Here is a 20,302-nt window from a genome sequence, read left to right on the forward strand (position 1 = left end):
ACATAACAATTGTAAGGAAAAAAATAACCGATACATACATGTAATAAGTGCTACATTACGAGAGTTAAATCAGCAAGATATTTAGGAATAATCTTCGATGAGCATTTAAAATGGAAACCGCACATAAAAACAGTATAGTAATGCACTACGGTATAACCTTGACATACCTATATGTAAATGATATATTTTTCATTGGCCCAATAACTATTATTACATGGTATAATAGTATGGGGTTCAGGCGGTTCAGCATATAAAAATATGTTAGAATTTTCAAATACAACGCACAGAATAATCATTATAATAGGATAAATATGAAAAATGGTTGTATTTATTATTTAAAACTATAATACTAACGATTTGTAATAAATCGTCAACGACAAAAATGTATATAAACAAAAAAAAAGATGTTACTTAATTTTAATAGAACAAGGGTAAAGACCTCGATTCTTGAATTTTTACCATAGACATATATAAACACATTTTTACAAGCCAAATACAATATTAATGAAAAATTATTATGAAACTATCACTATAATAAAGGTATAAGATTATTATTTTAACTAACTTCCCAGATCCCAGTTCCCACGTGATACCCGCATGTGTTTGTTTCCGTCTTACAATAAATTAGTGCGTAACATAACAAATTTTACAATCAGCAGATCCCGTTTGGCTTCGTTAGTTTGGAAATTAGAGTGAATTGACTTCTTATAAAATTTAAAGGTAAGAATATTATTCAACATTTTAGTATATTATTTTGATTTTGAAGCAAGTTATAAATATTTTTAAATTGTAAATTTTTTGCACATCTTAAAATACTTATAACTCGCTTCAAAATTAAAATTTAGTAAAAAGCAAATAAGGTCGTCTAAATAATATTCTTACCTTTAAATTTTATAGAATGTCATTTCACTCTTATTTTAAACTAACAGAGCTAAACGTGATCTGCTGAGCATTAAGTTTGCTATGTTACGCACTTGTAAGACGGAGACAAGAGACAACATATGCGGGTATCGCGTCCACTTAAAATTTCAATTTACTATTGCTAAAAATCTATACATGTGATTTTTTTTTTAATTTTCTTTTATTATTATATTAATATTTTATGTCATGAAACTATTATATTTTATCAACAATATATTAAACCTGTTTATTATTATTACTTAGCAATACCTTGATTTAAGTAAATTGTATTAATTCATTATTAGTAGCACCCGTAAATCCATTTGCATATTTTTTCTAAACAGTCAAAAAAATAGCAAGGTAAACTACAAGTTTTAACTATATAGTCAATAGATCCGAATTACAAATTTTTATTTTGCATATATTTTTATTTTTTGACATGTACTACATATGTCTGTGTTTTACAATTTTTATCCAATATAATATAAGGTTTTTAAATGCATTATATGATAAATATGAAATATTTTGCTTAATATATTAATTAAATAACGTATTTATAGTTGTTTTTATAGTCCATATAATTTGACTATGTTGTTTTTCATCTTATCTGAGACCTATCGAGGCAATTAGAAATCTGTTATTTAAGTAAATTTTCATAACTCATACATTATATTCGTGTTTGTTTTTGTTTCTTCGTATGTTACATGTCTCGAGTGCTCGTAATTTATATTCGATTTAAAGTATTTATATTTAAAATGCCAAAAATGAATCATATAAATATAATATAATTTTATGTTATCATATAAAGAATAACGAAAACAAAATACTTTTTTAACGATATTTTTGCATGTTTTTATTTTATAGGATACTATATTCCTACAAAATAAAAGCATAAATATTTCATTCTTAAAAAAAACAGAATTGTACAATTTAATTTAATCTAGAAAATGTATACTTAAAATACTAAAAATGTAACAAAAAAAAATTTATTTTACTAATGGCCTAGTTGTCGATGTACGTTGATCAATAAAAAAAAAAAACATAAATGCATATTTTTGGGTGCATATTTGATATTTCTGACGTTTTTAAAGCATATATATCCGAGCTCTAATCATTAGTACGTATACAAATAACATTTATATGGAAAAGTAATACATCATTTTTAATTACATACACTCCCTGCGCTCAACACAATCATTTATTGAGCTTTTAATCTAAGAAATTACTAATGTGCATATAAATTGTTGAAATAATAAATAATATATTATATAACTTTTATTATACGAAAACTCTAAAATAAACATATAATCATGAAGAAATAAAACATAACTCAAAGCCAGAATTTTAAGTTTAAAGAAAAATCGTATTTTTTGAGTTTTCATGTTTTTGTAGAAATATGAATACGCTACTATTTTAATATATTTTTTGTTGTGACAGGTGGCAAAATCGCGGAAACAAAACCGTGCAGAATTTTTTTTTTTTAAATTTAATTTATATAGTTCACAATAATAATTGTGTTTTTATAAATAATTTTATATTATCTACATACAATTTGTGCCTTTGAATAATATCTGAGTAATAAACAATAATACAATATATTATATATACAAACATTTCTCTCGAATAAAACAAACACAATTCAAATAATTTATCTATAAATAAATAATATCAACTCGTCTATATTCTAAAACCCCAATCCTCTTTGATCATGTCCGCGCCCTTTTCGCCGATCATAATCGTCGGAGCGTTGATGTGTGCTGCCGGTATTACCGGCATGACCGACGCGTCGATGACTCTCAATCCGCTCACGCCGTGCACACGCAATCTGGGATCCACCACGGCCGTGGGGTCACCCACCGGTCCCATTTTGCACGTGCCCGACAAGTGATAGATGGTAAAACTTATTTGTCTCGCTGAGCATTTCCAGTACGCGTCTGTGTCGAATTTGTGTCGCACGCAACCCGGCAATGGGGTGTCGAACAACGTGGCGTTGAGTTTCTTCATAGCGTTGGTTTTCAACATTTTTTGGAAAATCCGCACCCCGGCTACGGCCACATCCAAGTCCGTCTCGTCAGCAAAGTAATTGGGATCGATCAGCGGGTGATGGAAGGGATTCGCATCTTCCAACCATATACGACCTTTACTTTTCGGTCGCATAATCATCGGGAATACCGTAAAACCTTCCAGGTTTTCGGTGGGCTTGTATATTTTGTTGTAAATGTCCGTTTTTAAGCCAAACAACTTGTGCGCTGATCCGTCACTCGAATATAGACCAGATACTAACAGTAGTTCTAAATTTGGGTGTCCATCTGTGAACCCTTGATGGTCCAAGTCGAAAAATGCCAATGCTTCTGCACCACCTGGTATTGTTAATGGACCGTTATGATTCATTAGAAAATTGTATAAAGTCAGTGGATCTCTCAATACCCTTTGTGTCTTTAATGAAATAGTATCGTTGATCAAAACGCTCAAACTCCCCAGTGCCACGTGATCCATCAAATTTTCACCAACTGGTAAGTTTTGTATCAATGGAATTTTCAAATCTTTCAAGTGTTCTTTCGGTCCAATCCCCGATAGCATAAGTAACTGTGGCGAGTTTATGGTTCCACCAGAAATAATAACTTCTTTGCTTACAAACACTCTATATTTTTTATGATTTGATACATATTCTACTCCAATTGCCTTTTTTGTAATTTTTTCTGTTAATATTCGTGTAACAGTGCTGTACTTTTTCACGTGTAAGTTTAATCTCATTTTTGTTGGAAGCAAAAAAGCTGTATTTGTACTACAACGACGACCATCTTTCATAGTAACCTGAAATAATTTTTAAGTATGAAAAAGTATTTGAACATTGACCAATACTTCATAAATTAATTTAGTAGGTGGACTTCTACAAATTATGATGCATGATAATTTTACAGCTACAAAAAAGTAAATTATCATTTATTATCAATTAGTCATAATAGTGCAGTAATAAAAAATATATGCAGGGTAATTCACCAAGCATGCTCACCCTCTTTTTACTTTAATAATGAAGTTATTTAAAATCTGATTTCTTTAAATCATCTTTAAATGTACTGAAAGTCCATATTTTCAAATTCTTGAAATTTTTTTGTACCACTCAAGTATCCTGTCACTATACAAACTTTTGTATTTAAATCAAAAACCCAATTTTTTAAAGAATTTTGATGTATCGAAATCAAAATTCTAATGAGTTGTTTTCGAGTTATTTAACTTTGTGTTCTAAGGATAAAAGGTAAATAGTTTAGGTTTATAAGATATTAAGATATATGGTCTATGGTGGATTTAAAAATATCAGTCATTAATCAATCAAAATAAATAATTTGTAAAAACGACATAAGTAAGTATCATGAATATCAGTTCCAATAGTACGTGTATTTTATACTTTGTAAAACGATTTTTAAGGACTATTATCCTTAATACAAACATTTTAATAACTAAGAAAATACTCGTTCGAATTTTGATTTCGATACATCAAAATTCTCAAAGAAATTATTATGTTACTATTTAAACATTCAAAATTAATCCTTGTTTATCATATAACAAAAAATTGTGAAAAAATTAAGAATATTAATTATTTATAGAATTCGCATTAAATTACAAAAAATTTCAATTAAATAAAAAAACTTTTCGAAATAATAAGTGTCTTATGTTAATGAATCACCTTGTATATAATAGTATGTAACAATTTTAGATTTAAATGTCAATTCCAACAAATATGTTAATTATTTTTAAACTAATTACATAAGAAGCTGAAGTACTTCATCGAATAGTTCTTTGTTTATTCAAGTTACACAACTACATGTAATATTAATTATGATTATTGTACTAATATAAGTAATATATACTTATACTGAATACTAAATAGATAAAAAAAATTATTTAAATTAATTATAACTATAATATTAAAAGTAAAAATAAAATGTATAATAAATGTATTTTAGTTTTTTTATAAAACCATAAGATATATTCGAGTAATACATTATTTTAAAATAAGTAAGTTTTTTGTTATTTAGTTCAACTTAATTTTTCTAATATTAAAAAAAAAAATTATTTAAATGTTTTATAATATTTTTCTTAATCATTGGTTATTAATCGGTACCCGCCGGCTACAAATAGTTGTAACAATTCTAACCTCACATCATTCTATATTAATAATAAAAACAGGATTTAAATCTAATAATTTAATCCGGACTAAAGGGCAACACAAATAAAAAAAAAACCAATTTTTGGGTGAATATATAATGATTTAAAAAGAATAATAATTTTGATGGTCTAAAAATTGTTGCGGACAATTGGTTCTGTGTTTAAATATAAATCACATTTTAAGCGTGACTTCATAAAATCACATCATCTGTCGGACCGTATCTAAAATACACACGTGGTATTTATTTCGCGCGAGAAAAATAACTATAGAAAAAAATTGATTTAATGTTTAAGTAATTAAAGTACATTCATAAAAAAGTTATACATTTCTTTAGATGCTCGTATCATTTTTATAATATTAAAATTTGTTACAGGGTTGTTTGTAGGAAAAACAAATAACAAAAGTATATAAAATAGCAAACATAAATAATATTATATACTCAGTTATTTAAAATTTAAATAAATACAGGGTGATTTTTTTAAGTGGGTACACGAGTTATGTCGAAAAGTATTTACTTTTTTCAAAATTTTTTTTTACATGGTTTCAAGTTGTTAAAAAACCAACGTTTTTATTAAAAAATTATATTTTTAAATATTTTTTATCCTTATCATTTTTTAAGTTTTTTTTCTTTTTTGAATGACAACATAGAGTTTTAATTTCATATTCCAAAGCAGAATATTTTTCTAAGTATTTTGATTCATAAAATCGAATTTAGGAAGAGTATTATGTATGTATTAAGAGTTATATGTATTTTAAGTGACAAGCGGAGAGTGGACAAACATTTTGCGGGATAACCCTGTACCACTCCACTCTGGCAATCTAAACTTTAAATACTCATAAACTACTCGTCCTAAATTCGATTTTTATGAATCAAAATACATAGAAAAATATTCTGCTTTGGAATATGAAATTAAAACTCTATGTTGTCATTCAAAAAAGTAAAAAACTTAAAAAATGATAAGGATAAAAAATATTTAAAACTTGAAACCATGTAAAAAAATATTTTGAAAAAAATAAATACTTTTCGAGATAATTAGTGTACCCACTTAAAAGAATCACCCCGTATGTTTTTTATAATGTAAAAATAAAAATAAATGTGTACAAAATCTTGCAGTAAAATATATTAATTTATGTAAAAGTGAGTACATACAAACATAATATGTTTTATATTATACATATACCTAGTGAATAGATTGTAAATTAGTAGGTAGGTATATTATAATTATAAACGACGATAAAACTAAAAACGTATTTATTTTATGTAGTACCTACCTTTATTTTTAAATTATAATATGTTATGTAAAGTTTAAAGTATTTAAACTAATGTGTTATATTATAATTATTTATAATGTATGAAAATCTAAAAAAAACCTTCAAAACTACATTATATAATATTATATACTCCATTGAATAATGAATTATTACAATTAACCAACGTAAGTAATATCCATTATATGTTTAGGTAAACTTGAATATATTTTCGATTTTAATTCTTTATAAGGGTGGTGAGGTGTTTGATAAATATTTTTTGGGATGTTGGAATTGCATTATTTTTGTACAACAAGCTATTGTGGTGAAATTTTTTTTCAGCTTCTTTGATAATTCTTTACATATCACCTATCCAGTTATTTTGAGTTTTATAGTTAAAGACAAAATAACATTTTGGAATGCAATTTTTTTGGCAAATATTAATTTAATCTATATTGTAGACTGTACCGCTAATGCCTAATAGTAAAATAAATAATATATAATATAATGCCAATAACACCCATTTTAAAATATAATTATTAGTATTATAGGCTAACGGGCTATTTTCGCTCAGAATTATTTTTCGTATACAATTATTTTATATCAAATTTAATTCAAATTTAACGCATCCATTACTTCTCTATAGACATCTAATATACAACAGAGCATTGACCCACTTTAACTATTTTTTTTCTGTTTTTGGCAAATGTTAAGTTCCTAAATTCCGAATTATGACATTTTAAAATATACCCCCAGCAAGAGTCATATTTGTAAATGCAAAACGGTACACAAATTTATCATCATATTATGGCAATGGTACCGGCTACTATAACTTATAAAGTTATAACTATAAGTTAACTTCGAATCACCTGCAAATAATTGATCCCGACTTGGTTTTCACCATTGACGTCGACGATAGGTAATCCTATCTGTGATCCAGCGTTCACAAAAGCTTTCGCTACGAGCGTCCTATATGGTACGTTGGTCACAGATAACAATCCATCCTGCCCATGATAGCCTTGGTCCGCGTCAGATATGTTTGCATTTTCTGATTTAATGAAATATCTCAAAACTTCATCATAGCTCCAACCTTTAATATTAAAACATAAAAATAATAATGTTATTAACAGTAAGTTAAGATGACATTCGTCAGTAAAACTTTATGAATAAAAAAAAAAAAACATAATACATTTTATTTATACATTTATGGATACAGATAAATATGTATAAATTGTGTTTTCTTTAAAAGGTAATACAAAATATTTCTGTCCAGTGACCTCATCGCGGATTGGAAAATAGGGTTTTCGAGAAGAGGTATAGGAAATACTGAAATACACATTTACTGACAATCGTTAAATTTGTAGCCTCTTTATTGCGTGCATGTGCAATATTCAACATGCATTTTTCAAATGGTAAAACGTATTTTCAACAGCAGGACCCGATAAATACCATATATATATATATATTTTTTTTTTTTTTAATAATTTGACCTTTAACCATGGCTGTACAACCAAAATTGACTGAATTACAATGAGTTTAAGTCATTTGATATTGGTGTTTCGTGTTACCTTCAATAAGATGCTTACATATACTGCCTATGAATGAGCTAAGAGCTTTATCTGTTATATTAATTAATAACAGCTCTAAGGATCAGCAAAACTTACTACTACCAATAGAATACAAACCTATCAATCCAAAACTCTTAGACAAATCACTAAAGCAGCAAAGCACCAAATTACGTTTCCAAACAAACACTCCACCACGACCTCTCCATACTCTTTGTTGCAGACGTCGCTAAGACACACTACAAAAAATTCCATAACCACCTTTTAAACTACAGAAACCCACTCATGCACGATGCCTCTTTCTTGACTATCCATGAAATTGTCTTAAACGGCTCAAATACAAATGGTGTAAAAACCTACTGATAAATTAATTCAATAATATTCATGTTTTTTTTTTTATCGTAGGACCTCCACTGGGAGACTTCTACGCTCTGTTATCTTTATCAATTTGTTTTTTATTATTATTACTATATCTATTACTTCCTCAGTTGTTCTTATTGTTCTTTTTTGCAACGAATGAATAAAACATTTAAATATATATATATATATATATATATATATATTAATTAATAATTTATAATTTATACCTGTATTGCCCATCTCTGCCCAATTGTCGTAATCCAATTTATTACCACGTGTATATATCATGTAATTCAATGTACTACTACCACCCATAACTTTTCCTCTTGGTAATTTACACCGATGGTCTTCAAAGCCTATCAAAATACAATGTGTAACAAGTAACAAATATCAGTTAGGTATAAACATATTGTGAACGTATAATGAACAATAATATGTATTACAATATTATATACTTACATAAGCAAGAATTAGTCATCGGGACCGTTGTGTACTTCCAATTTATTGATCTCGTTTGTAATTTCCCAGCTACTGCTGGGATATCCATGAATGGTTCTTCATCTTGGCCGGCTTCAATTAACAATACTTTCCAATCATTTATCTAATATTTTAAGAACCAGCGATAATAATTAATAAATAATAATCAATCAAATTATAGATCCAAATAATTAAAATATTTGATATATATTATAATATCAATTATTCATGTACAAGATTCAACAAACTAAATATTCCATTATTTATTTTATTTAATCAATTTTGTATATATAGGAATAACCTCTTTTTTTAATTTTTATAAATACTTGTACATATTTTAAAATAAGCCGATTAAGTTGTCTCCTAAATTGTATTCTCCAAAACCTCATAATAAGTTTTTTACTTTATATAATCAATTTTTAAGAGGTCGCCACACACGGTTATTTATTTTGTTTTCTGAATTTTAGAAAAACGTAGGTACATGGCAAACTATTGTATACATTCAAAATAATATGTTTTACTCGGTAATTTCTAAAATTAGAGTGAATTTACCTCTAGTAACATTTAAAGGCAAGAATATTATATAATACCCTATATAATAGGGTATATCGGGGGGGATTTTATTGACATAATTATTTTTAATTATGTTATCATATTATTTTTAAAAGTAAACAGTTTAATAATGGTCATAATTTACTTAATAATAATAAAATCAATAAAGTCCTCCTTTTATTTGGTTTCCGTTGACATGCTTTACCGCCGAAAGTTATAGGTAAGTACGTATCGCTCTCTTTAAATTATAACATAAAATATGTACGTATGCCTAAAAAAATAATACTACATTTGCATATGCTAACAAAAGATTAAAAACCAAAAATTTAATCGTAACGCTGGCTAAATTATATAATACATTGAATAATAATAGCTATGTATTACATAACGCCAATATTGCCGACGTAAACAATGAATACGAATTAATGATTTTAAGGCACACTCAATACATATGCTTAATGCTATATAACAGAGCGGCAAGTAACATGGATTTAATTGACGGATAATTATTAACAGTGCCAAATTCCAGTTATAAATAAGGAAACTACAAAAATATAAATATATATATATTTTTTTTTAAATCAAGGACAAAATAATAAAAGCACTATTTTGCTGCTTTGCTCAACTCAACGCAAGATAGTGGTATATATAATTATAAATTTAGAAACTTCGTATTTAATAAATGTGATGACGTATTTAGGTGGTATAGGGAGTCTCCAATTTCCACCCTGTGAATTTATTATATTTTTATATATATATTTTTTTTTTTTGTAAGGAGAACCCGCGGCAACATTGGCCATTGGGAGTGGGGTGGTATGGTAGAGGTTATTATTGTATATTTGTTTGTAGGTTTTTAAGTGGGTAGGGTTGTAACACGTGTTTGTGTATGTGTGGCAAGGATATGTTGCTAAAAATCCCGGGTGGTCACTCATCCGGGAGCTAGCAACTGCGGCCGGTACGTACGCTCAGTGCGTTTCCGCAGATTTCCGCGCCACTTTATATATTTTGTCAAACTTAATAGGTAGTGATAAAAATTACTAAAATAAAGAGGATAAACATTTTTTTTTCTACAATATTTTATTACTGCGGCGCGGTGCCTCGTGTGTCGTGTCTATCATTTTGGTAGATATAGAGCAATCTATAAATATTAAAAATTTTGACATAGGTACCTTAATACCAAACTGATTATGATTTTTTTTTTTATGGTTGTTATTTGACTATGCGGTGAGTGATCAGCTGTGTATTTTTAATCACATTCACTCATTAATTCATTTTTTTTTTTTAAATTGTTTCGGGATTTAATAAAATTATATATTATATTGTATAATTTATAAAACCCTCTTTTCAACAGCAAAAAACAAAGGCCCTAATAATAGTTAGTTGTTTTTGAAAAGCATTTAAAACACTTGATGAGATTTTATCAATGTTTACGTAAATTTTTTTCTAACAAATTTTAAATTACTGTATAAATTGAAAATTAACCTTTTTCAAATTATTACAAACTAAAATTTTAATATCAATTCTAAATCTTACAGTCCAAATTCTGATCAACAGAAGAAATCTATAAGACCTCTATACTATTCAGTATTCGCTACTCGTTAGCTCAAAATCAAATATCTAATACAAAATGTTCTACTACAATCAACTACCTACCTAAGTTTAGTTTAGATTTCGTTTCTTTAAAAGTTTAAAATGTAATAATTATTAGATTTTTCTAAAAACAAATTAATAAAATCATGGAATATGTTAAGATTGATATCAACTTAATACACAATGTGTAAATGCAATCAATCGTTTTATTTTGTTTAGATTAAACTATAGCGCCAGCTGTGGTTGATGATACTTAGATGAGCGGAGTAATAGACCATTATTTTGGTTTTTTTATAGGCACCTCCACTCAATACCTATAATGTAAGTTTTAAGTATTTATTAAACTAAAATTATTAACTAGTTATTAACTAGGTACTTGTTTGAAATTACATTTTTATGTAAGTAATCGAAAAAAAGATAAATAGCTGTGTTTAAAGTACAACTCTTAAGACTTAAATACCACTAAACTTGGTCAAAACCATAATTATTATACTTCCTTTCATTTCTATTCAAATTGTACTTAGATAAACCATTGAAATAACGAGAAAATTGTACTTTTAAAGATTTACTAAGACTTTTAATAATTTTACACAAAAATTCTTGGGGATATAGTCCACCAGATAAAATGATGACAGTTAATGACTACAAAAAAATAATAATAATAATAGTAATAAAAAAGAACGTTATAATAATTTTAAGAGTTTAAGACCAATACAATGATAGGTCTGCAACCAAATTTTGTTTGCTTATATAATATGTAGGCATAGGTACTAACTGTAACGATTTCAATAAGCCAATAAATATTTGTTTTATACTCATAAGTACCCCCAAAATTACACGTTAAACTACCCCATTAAAATGTTAATGTGTCTTGGAAATTATAATCTTGTTCATAATCGTTAATATTTATCTAAATATAATATTCGTTTTTTTCTTTTTATTTAAATACTTTATTTAATTATTATATTATCTTGTTTTTGTATATATATACAGTGAGTGACCTTTCACATTTATATATATTACATTAATATAAAACAGGGACTTTCAGCCTGCCCATAGCTGCTCCAGAGGCCTCGCTGATTATTTTTAAGGGAATCGCATCTGAAGTAGAAAAAACAATTCTTTATTTTATTATTATCATAATGTGTATGGGAGCCACTTAAATTGTTTTCAAAATCAAAAGAGCCGTGGATCCAAAAAGATTGAAAACCCCTGATATAGATTATAATATATTAAATTGATTCTAAATAGTCGTTTACTACTAGCAACATAGCTTTTCTTTTATTTAATATTTTCTTTTAGTATAGCAGTAATTCATTTAATAAGCTTCTTATTGTATTTATTACATTTTTATTAACTAATTATTATTACTCATATAAATATAAGCACTATTTTAATTATTATTACTGTATTTGAAATTGAACAATTGTCTGTGAAATATGTAAATAAATGTTCAAGATTTTAAGAGTTTAATACCTGATCTGGTAACTAGATTTGTAAAAACCAGTTGGAGTAATTTATGATACTTTTAGTGAAACTTCTGGTTTGAAAAACACCATCGCTATTCGATATTATAAGTAGAGACAATGAATTGTTTAATATTAATTTAATAAAATAAAATATAAATGTGTAAAAATTATACTACACGTATACCTAATACATTAACATTTAACACATGATGAAGTTCATCCACAGAGTAGACCTCTTCGTTCTTACTTTGATCATTAATGCAATCATATAATAATATGAACCTACAAAAAATGTATTTATAACCTAACCATAAATTGAACCAATATTTTTATTTGAACTTAAATATTATTAATGTATTTTTATTTTTTAAGCAACGAGTAATTTTTAAATTACTTCAGATAGTCTGTTGGCCACAACTATTCCTGCACTCCCTGCTCCGACCACTATAAAATCGTATTTTATGTCAATTGTGATGAAATTATCTTCTTCCACGGTAGTCTCTCGTTTAATTGTGTCGTGCCGCTGTATTGGGTCTAAAACTGTTGATTCGGATTTGTGTAGACAATAATTAACGAGACAAAAAATTAAACAAAAATTTGATTTCATTGTACAAAAAAAAATGTAAAAAAATGATACTTTAGACAATACGTTATCGAAGCGACGAACACTGTAAATACACGAGTATACCTATAACAGTTAGTGAGCACTAACAATAATTCATCTATATAGTCTAACTATTATACTTAATATACATTATACAAATACATATAATGTATATTAAGTATAATTCCACCTTCTTAATTCTTTTGTGCTAAAGGAGGGAAAGTCGTTTAATATAGTAAATTTATTTTATATTTATTGGTAATAAGCACTTGATCATTAGCAATATATTTACATCAACTGTACATACAAATATGTAATAAAGAAAAAAAATTGTTGTTTCGTTTGTTCGGGGTAATCTCTGGAACTACTTAACAGATTTAAAAATTGTTTTACCATCAAAAAGTTAAAGTATCTCAAGAAAGTATAGGATATACTTTATCTCAATAAATGGTCTTTCATTTTTTTTTTTATATTCAAAATTTGAGAATTTTTCATATAGAAATAGTAGAAATAATAATATTTTTTTGTTTGTTATATATTCTTATAAGGTTGCTGTTGGTTACACGATTTAGTATAGAAGGATAGGAAATTAGCAATGGGTTATTATATATAGGTACCAATTTAAAAACTTGTTTTACCAACACAAACCTAAAAATGTGAGAACAAATTATAGTTATTAAATTATTATGAATAAATTCAATTTTATAGACCTGTATTTTATTTGGCTGTGTTAAAAACCTCTAATGGTTAGTATTACTGCTTAGTATGGGGTAAATCCACTGAAGTTTGTCACGGTAAGTTTTAAACATCTCTTCGTTGGATATTAAACGACGAATAGAACACAATAAAACCCAATACGCCCCTACATGTGCGGGAAACAATAATGTGCTCTAATATGAATTGATATATACATATTATATTATTATATACCTAAAATTTATAATTGAAAATAATATAAATAAAAACATAAATTATCTGGTCTAAAGTTCCGAGCACTAGCTATAACATAAAATTAATGGTCATTCCAAGAATCCACTCACTGGCGTGATAACTCTATACGATAGACATTATAATATAAAATTATTGTCATATTGTCATCAATTATCATTACATGCATTTTTCTTAATAATTAATAACTCTTTTAAAAAATAATAATACATCAGACAATTGTTATTTTTGCCTTCAAATGAGCCATACTCGAAAATTTTACGCCAAGACAACTACCCGGACCTTTTGCCCTCCCACTTTAACTCGATACTGTTTACGCCGTAAACTTTTATACAATACATCAATACATGTAAATTAAATATTTTAGGAAATAGATTTTGAAAAGATATTAAATATTTAAAAAAACAAAACAAAAAGCAATTTCAAATTTACAAATTAGTATCCATCGGTGATTATTGAAGTTGGCTGGTAGATTGACGTTTCCCTAAAACATACAATTTTAAAATTTAAATAACAACATCCAACATCTTTAGACATAATCCATACTTAATTACTTAATCTAATTCAATTAACAAAAGTTATTATATATTAGGTACATAGGCCGATAGGCCTACCGGGCAACCTGGCATTTTCCGGTGGGCCCCCCTTCGTACCTATTTCGGTCATGGGGCCCTTTAATACCATATATTATTACATTTTTTTTCACGTGGTGGCCTCTTTTTAAAATTTTCCGGTAGGCCAGAAATGGCCTATCCACCCATGATTAGGTACATTATACTTGATTGTATTTTTTTTTTAAACTTTGTAAGTTTTTAGAAACTTAAGTCAGTATAAACTATACAATATTTTAAAAGTTATATAATGACAAAAATTATAGATTTGGATTATAATCGTTATTATTTAGTAGTTAAAACTTAAAATATATATATATTCCGTGTGCTTTAAAATAATTAGGTGGCAGAGTAAAATGAATAAAATAAATAAAATAAAATGAAATCTTTGTGCATTTTACAATTAAATATTACCTATATAATCCATTTAAAAAAATGTAGTTATTGCTAAAAACCACTGGTGTCAATATCTTTTATGATACAATAAAAAGAATCAATAAATTATATTATGTTTAATTTTAGTCTGAAGTATTCATTGGATGGTTTTCCTTATCATGCCGTTATATAATTTATATTGATACTTTACTCATTGCGTTATGTTGTTAATACAAATTGTAAATTTTTTAATGAAAAAAAAAATTGTTGGTGGTTTTTTCATAAATTATTTATATATTTTATTATATTATCATAGTGTCATTTCATACCTATTGGCTATTACATTTAATATGTAAGTAATTGTATAAGATTCAGATTTCAGAAGCAATGTTTCTTTGACCGATGATTCATTGTAGAAATACCTATATCTGGGTATATATTAGATACATTTCTCAATGACAAATAATTTCAATAATAGAATGATTACCTAACATTTACAATATTAATATTTTCTCTTTTATTTTACGTTATTATTAAAATGATTTGTAGGTATATAATATAAATATGAAAATATAACAACATACACATATAAATGCATTATTCAGGAGTAATTTATAAGCTATTACGAAGCCACGTAGGTATACTTAGTCACTTAAGTGTTAGGTGGATCGATGCTTGACCTATTGTGTATCAACAAGAAATATTTAGTAGACTGCAGTAAATCTATCTATTTTTGTAAATACATTAAGTACCTCATCAGTAATACGAATAAATTAATATGTAATAATTAATTATCACCACTCACAAGTCATAACTTACTAATTAACTAATTAATTATAAATTTCCCAGATTTCTGTGAGACATAAATAGTACAATATGATTAATATGTACACACAAAATTTCAAAAATACACAAAGAATGTGCATCAACAATGTAATATAATAATAATAATAATAATATATTTTGTCATAAAAGATTACAATAATATGTGCATGTTGTGTTTACTGTTTATGTATAAAAATACTTGGAGAATGGTTAAAGTATTACGTATAATAAAGTTTTTAAATTTTTGGAAATTGCATAATATGGTATTTATAATTTATTTTATTATTTTATTATGAAATAATTTAATTGACATTAATAAAAAATTATAAATTTGATATTGAATAAAATATTCAGGCAATGATTATTATATTATTGAAACCAAACATTTTTTAATTATTTTGGTTAGCGTTATTTGTATCTTATGTGTTTTGTTTTTTTATTCAAATTTGCAAAAACAATTGACTACAGAATAGGTATAAGCATAATGAAATATCAGCATATTTAATGAAAAATGAAAAATCTAAACAATTTTGTATTAAATTTGATAATTATCCTATTATTTAAATAATTAATATTTTTGTACTCAAAATCTATGAATATTAAACCAAATCACCTGAAACCAATTACATTGATAGATACTTAGGTAAAGTCAGCGGTGACAAAATTTGGGTTTACCAATGACACATGACATGCCATAGGTAATTAAATGGATAATTACCAATTAGTTACTACTGATTTGATAATTATACATTTTAAATTGAATAAAGTTAATCAAAGGAGTTCTCTGATGATGAATAATAATATTATAAACAACATCTTGGGAAATGTCAATATTTGAAATCTCATCATAATAATATTATGCATTTTTGATTATTTAAGGATCCCTGATGACCCGTGAGTAAAGCCAACAATATTCAGTCATCATTCATATTTTAAAAGGTATTAAAGCTTAAAAAAATATCTATAATCTGATATAGGCGGTGCAGTTGGAAATTGAAATAATGGAAATATAGTGCTAAGAGTACCTTAACTACGGTAAAATAAATTATTTTCGGTATGGCGGTATATTATGTTCAGATCGCTGTCCCACAAATATCAAAATAAAATTATTCAACATCGTGACTATATACAGTAGTTAACCACCGTTTCATTGTGTGACTCGTTTATTCCTTTAAATAGATTTAAAATATGTTGAATTTACCTTAGTTGATAGTCATATGCATAAGGAATTTTATTTTGGTTAAATATCCTATGATAGTAAGACAGTGATTTTTTTCGTTTTGCACAGCACATCATAATTCCCATCGTAAATGGTACCGTCAATATAACGCCAATCAGTATTCCTATTAACAATATTCCGTCTTTTTCGGGACGATTATTGTAGAAATCCAAACAACGCATATGGTAATGACGATGATCTAAATCAAGAATTGAGATTCCACTCATTTCAATTGGCTCTTGACAACTAAAATCAAATTTTATAAAATGTATTATCCCGCCGAAATTAAACATTAATAATAATAATCACGTGAAATCATAGAGAAACTCCGGGTGTCTTGATTCTGCCATTGGAGCTAAAGTAGACACGAGCCATTGATTTACACAATCGCATATCCACTTGTTGCCTTGTAAGTTCAATTCTTCTAACATGTCCCATCTATCCAACAAACGGCTATCCAAGTATCCTAAAGCGTTGTAACTCAAATCTAACTATAAACAAAGACACTCAAAAGTTACTGTTATTCCTATACGTAAACAATCGTAATAAACTTAAAGTAGATACTAAGCAGTGACGGTTATACATGATGTTCAAGGGGGGTGAAAATAAAACCACCCCTCATCCCTCTTAGAGCATTTTTATATATAATAATATACTGCAGCCATACAAAGTGTAACAGAAAGATCAGCAAAAATAAATTATTAAACGAATGACAATTGTTTTTAATATTATATATGATAAGTAAACAATTTAAGAAATTTACTCATGTTAGAAAATTCTCAAAAATCATATTTTTAAAAAAATTATTACATTCCAAATTAATTTAACCAAAAAATATATTGAATTTTAGAAAAATTCTAAAAAATAAACTACCATCCGTGGTTAAAACGTAAAATATGATCAAAGATCCCAAGAGAGTCCCACCTATCACCCTCCTCTCTTATAACCACCACTGATACTAAACCTATAGGTACTTACTTTGATTATGCGAGGATACAATTCTCTTTCAGATCCGTCATTCAGTTTGTAGCTAAACGTAGTCGGGTCTATTGATTTGAGTTTATTATTATGCGTGCAATGGAATTCTTCAAGAACATTAAGAAGATTTAAAGCGCGTGGTCCGATGTTGTCTAGTTCCGACATGTGCGATAAATGAAGTACTTTTAACGATGCCATTTTTGGAAAACTCCTTAATAATAAAAACATTTTAAAATAACATTAAACCATGGCACTGGTCAAGAGGTCACTATATAATAGTACAATCAAAAATAAAATTTACTCACAAGATGCTTTTTACCGGATTAGAACTAAAATCTAATCTCTGTAACGCGTGTGCTTCACCCAATCCCTGTGGAATTTGCGTGAATTCATTATTTGACAGGTTTAATACTTCTAAAAATCGAGGTGTGTGTAAAAGATGATCCGGCAACTCGTGCAAAGACGTATTAGACAAACTTAAAACCTGTTAACATTTTAGGTTTTTAATTGGTTAATAGTTATTACCTTAAAATATAATCGGTTATTTTTATACTTTTAACATGGGCAGTGAAGATAGTGCAAAACTCGTCGGTCGATCAATGACTTTTAAAGGATTTCCTGCTAGTGTCAACGAAGCGAGGTTACTGAGTTCTTTGAAAGTATGTGGCAACAGCGAATGAATATTATTGTAATCAAGGCGTAAATGAATCAAGCTACCTGGTTTAGAAGTATCTTCATTATTAGTCTGCAAAACAGACATAAAACACAATTTATAATTAATATATTATTTACACAAGCTTAATAGAATTAAGAAAATACCAACCTTAAAAATTTCGGGATTTAGACTTTCCGCCGTCAAGGAATTGTAGCTCAGGTCGAGTTCTAATAGAAACTTTAAGTTTATAAATGCCATTTCGTCGATTTTGTTTATCTTGTTTTGTCGAAGTGATAAGTATCTGACTTTAGAAGGTGGCAATTGTTTCACATGTACAATGCCATTGTCATCAAAATGCATGAGGGTTGCATCCTTTACAACTTCTGTATGGTCCCATAGATCTAGAATGTCTATCAATCCATTTTCTGTACAATTTATTATGGAATTTTTACACGTGCAAGTATCGCATAAAATACTTTCACCACTAGCCACATATGTTACAACGATTACTAGCATGCATGATGCAACGTTTTTCAAGAACCTGAAAATTAAAAAACAACAACACACGTTTAACATATTACAATCAACAAAAATTATTTAATATGATTTATATAGTAATTAACTGTAAATATAAAAATAATAAAATCGTATACTAACATCATGTTTATATGAATAAAAAAATTACTATTAATTCTGGTCGAATTCCAAATTATGAATACAGGCGTAGGTACCTATGTAGGCATTAGTTCATGTAGCACAATATGCAAAACAAAGTCAACAATTTCGAGCGCAAGATAAATAAATAAATCTTATCATAAGACAAACATTAATTTAGATACGCCATTGTCTAACGTAACGTAACTAATTCCGTGCCTACTTTAATTTTAGCTTAAATGCGTACAAAAGTATTGAACTATTGACGTATTATTGTTAAGAACCAATAATAATAAATAATAATAGGTTGGGTACTCGTTGTGAGTGTGTTACAACACCGGTGATGATATTTTTTCCTAACTTTGTAAGCCTTTCCTCAAAGAACCATGAGTACTGTTTCGTTATTATAAGTATAACTATACATTACATAATCGTAATTAATTCTATGTTATGCATTAAACAAACCATAGAGAAAATGTCAGGTTTTAACAATAGACACCGAACACGGAAAGTTTTCGTACGAGTGTAATAATAACAATAACAAATAATAAACTCGTAGGCATTGCTAGTAATAAGTAGATAGGTATAATGAATACTTCATAAATTGAACCTAATAATTTTAAAAACTTAAAATATTATCTTATGTGACTATACAGTATAAGGCCCCAAATTTTCAGGCATTACTCAGCATAGTAACATGCAGTTGTATGTCATTACAAAGTGGATGATTCTTTCAGTACAGAATTTACAGGAAAAATCTCTTTTGAATATTCGAAAATATTCTAGAGGTTAGGAAAAGGTATTTACTATTATTTAGTTTATTAGCATATCTTATACTAGGTATATTATAAATTGCTAGAAAAATATGTTTTATATATTTTAATTTGTAATTATTATTGTAATTTTAATCGTTAATGTCTGATATATTTTTATAATAATTGTCATTCATTATCTTAAAATAATTTATAACAATTTAGAAAAAAGGTATATCTTTTTTGTTAATAAAAAAAATCTTAAATCTTAAATGTGCATAGAAAGGTAAACATTTCATGTTCATGGAATATTTTTGCTTTTTTTCTCATTTTAAGAGAAAATAGCGCATCA

At 27.1% G+C, this 20,302-nt stretch overlaps 2 protein-coding genes across 2 annotated transcripts; both read right to left on the minus strand.

Moving 5' to 3' along the window:
• Positions 1 to 2,451: 2,451 nt before the first annotated feature.
• On the minus strand, positions 2,452 to 13,601 carry LOC107167199 (glucose dehydrogenase [FAD, quinone]-like). The gene is made up of 5 exons (XM_089223118.1): positions 12,724 to 13,601; positions 8,701 to 8,842; positions 8,469 to 8,597; positions 7,186 to 7,406; positions 2,452 to 3,714 (listed from the first exon to the last, which is right to left on the minus strand). Exons 1-5 carry the CDS (start codon positions 12,934 to 12,936, stop codon positions 2,578 to 2,580), a joined length of 1,842 nt encoding a protein of 613 aa, XP_089079244.1. The 5' UTR covers positions 12,937 to 13,601; the 3' UTR covers positions 2,452 to 2,577.
• Positions 13,602 to 13,829: 228 nt separating this feature from the next.
• Positions 13,830 to 19,347, minus strand: LOC107167209 (fibromodulin-like). Its single transcript, XM_015516154.2, has 8 exons — positions 19,202 to 19,347; positions 18,713 to 19,085; positions 18,443 to 18,634; positions 18,195 to 18,373; positions 17,890 to 18,100; positions 17,221 to 17,402; positions 16,894 to 17,157; positions 13,830 to 14,365 (listed from the first exon to the last, which is right to left on the minus strand). The coding sequence occupies exons 1-8, from the start codon at positions 19,204 to 19,206 to the stop codon at positions 14,317 to 14,319; spliced, it is 1,455 nt and encodes a 484-aa protein (XP_015371640.1). The 5' UTR covers positions 19,207 to 19,347; the 3' UTR covers positions 13,830 to 14,316.
• Between the last annotated feature and the right edge of the window lie 955 nt (positions 19,348 to 20,302).

Source organism: Diuraphis noxia, unplaced genomic scaffold, assembly GCF_037042655.1.
Source record: "Diuraphis noxia isolate RWA-SAM2 unplaced genomic scaffold, SU_Dnox_SAM2 contig0003, whole genome shotgun sequence".
Taxonomy (NCBI): Eukaryota; Metazoa; Arthropoda; class Insecta; order Hemiptera; family Aphididae; genus Diuraphis; species Diuraphis noxia.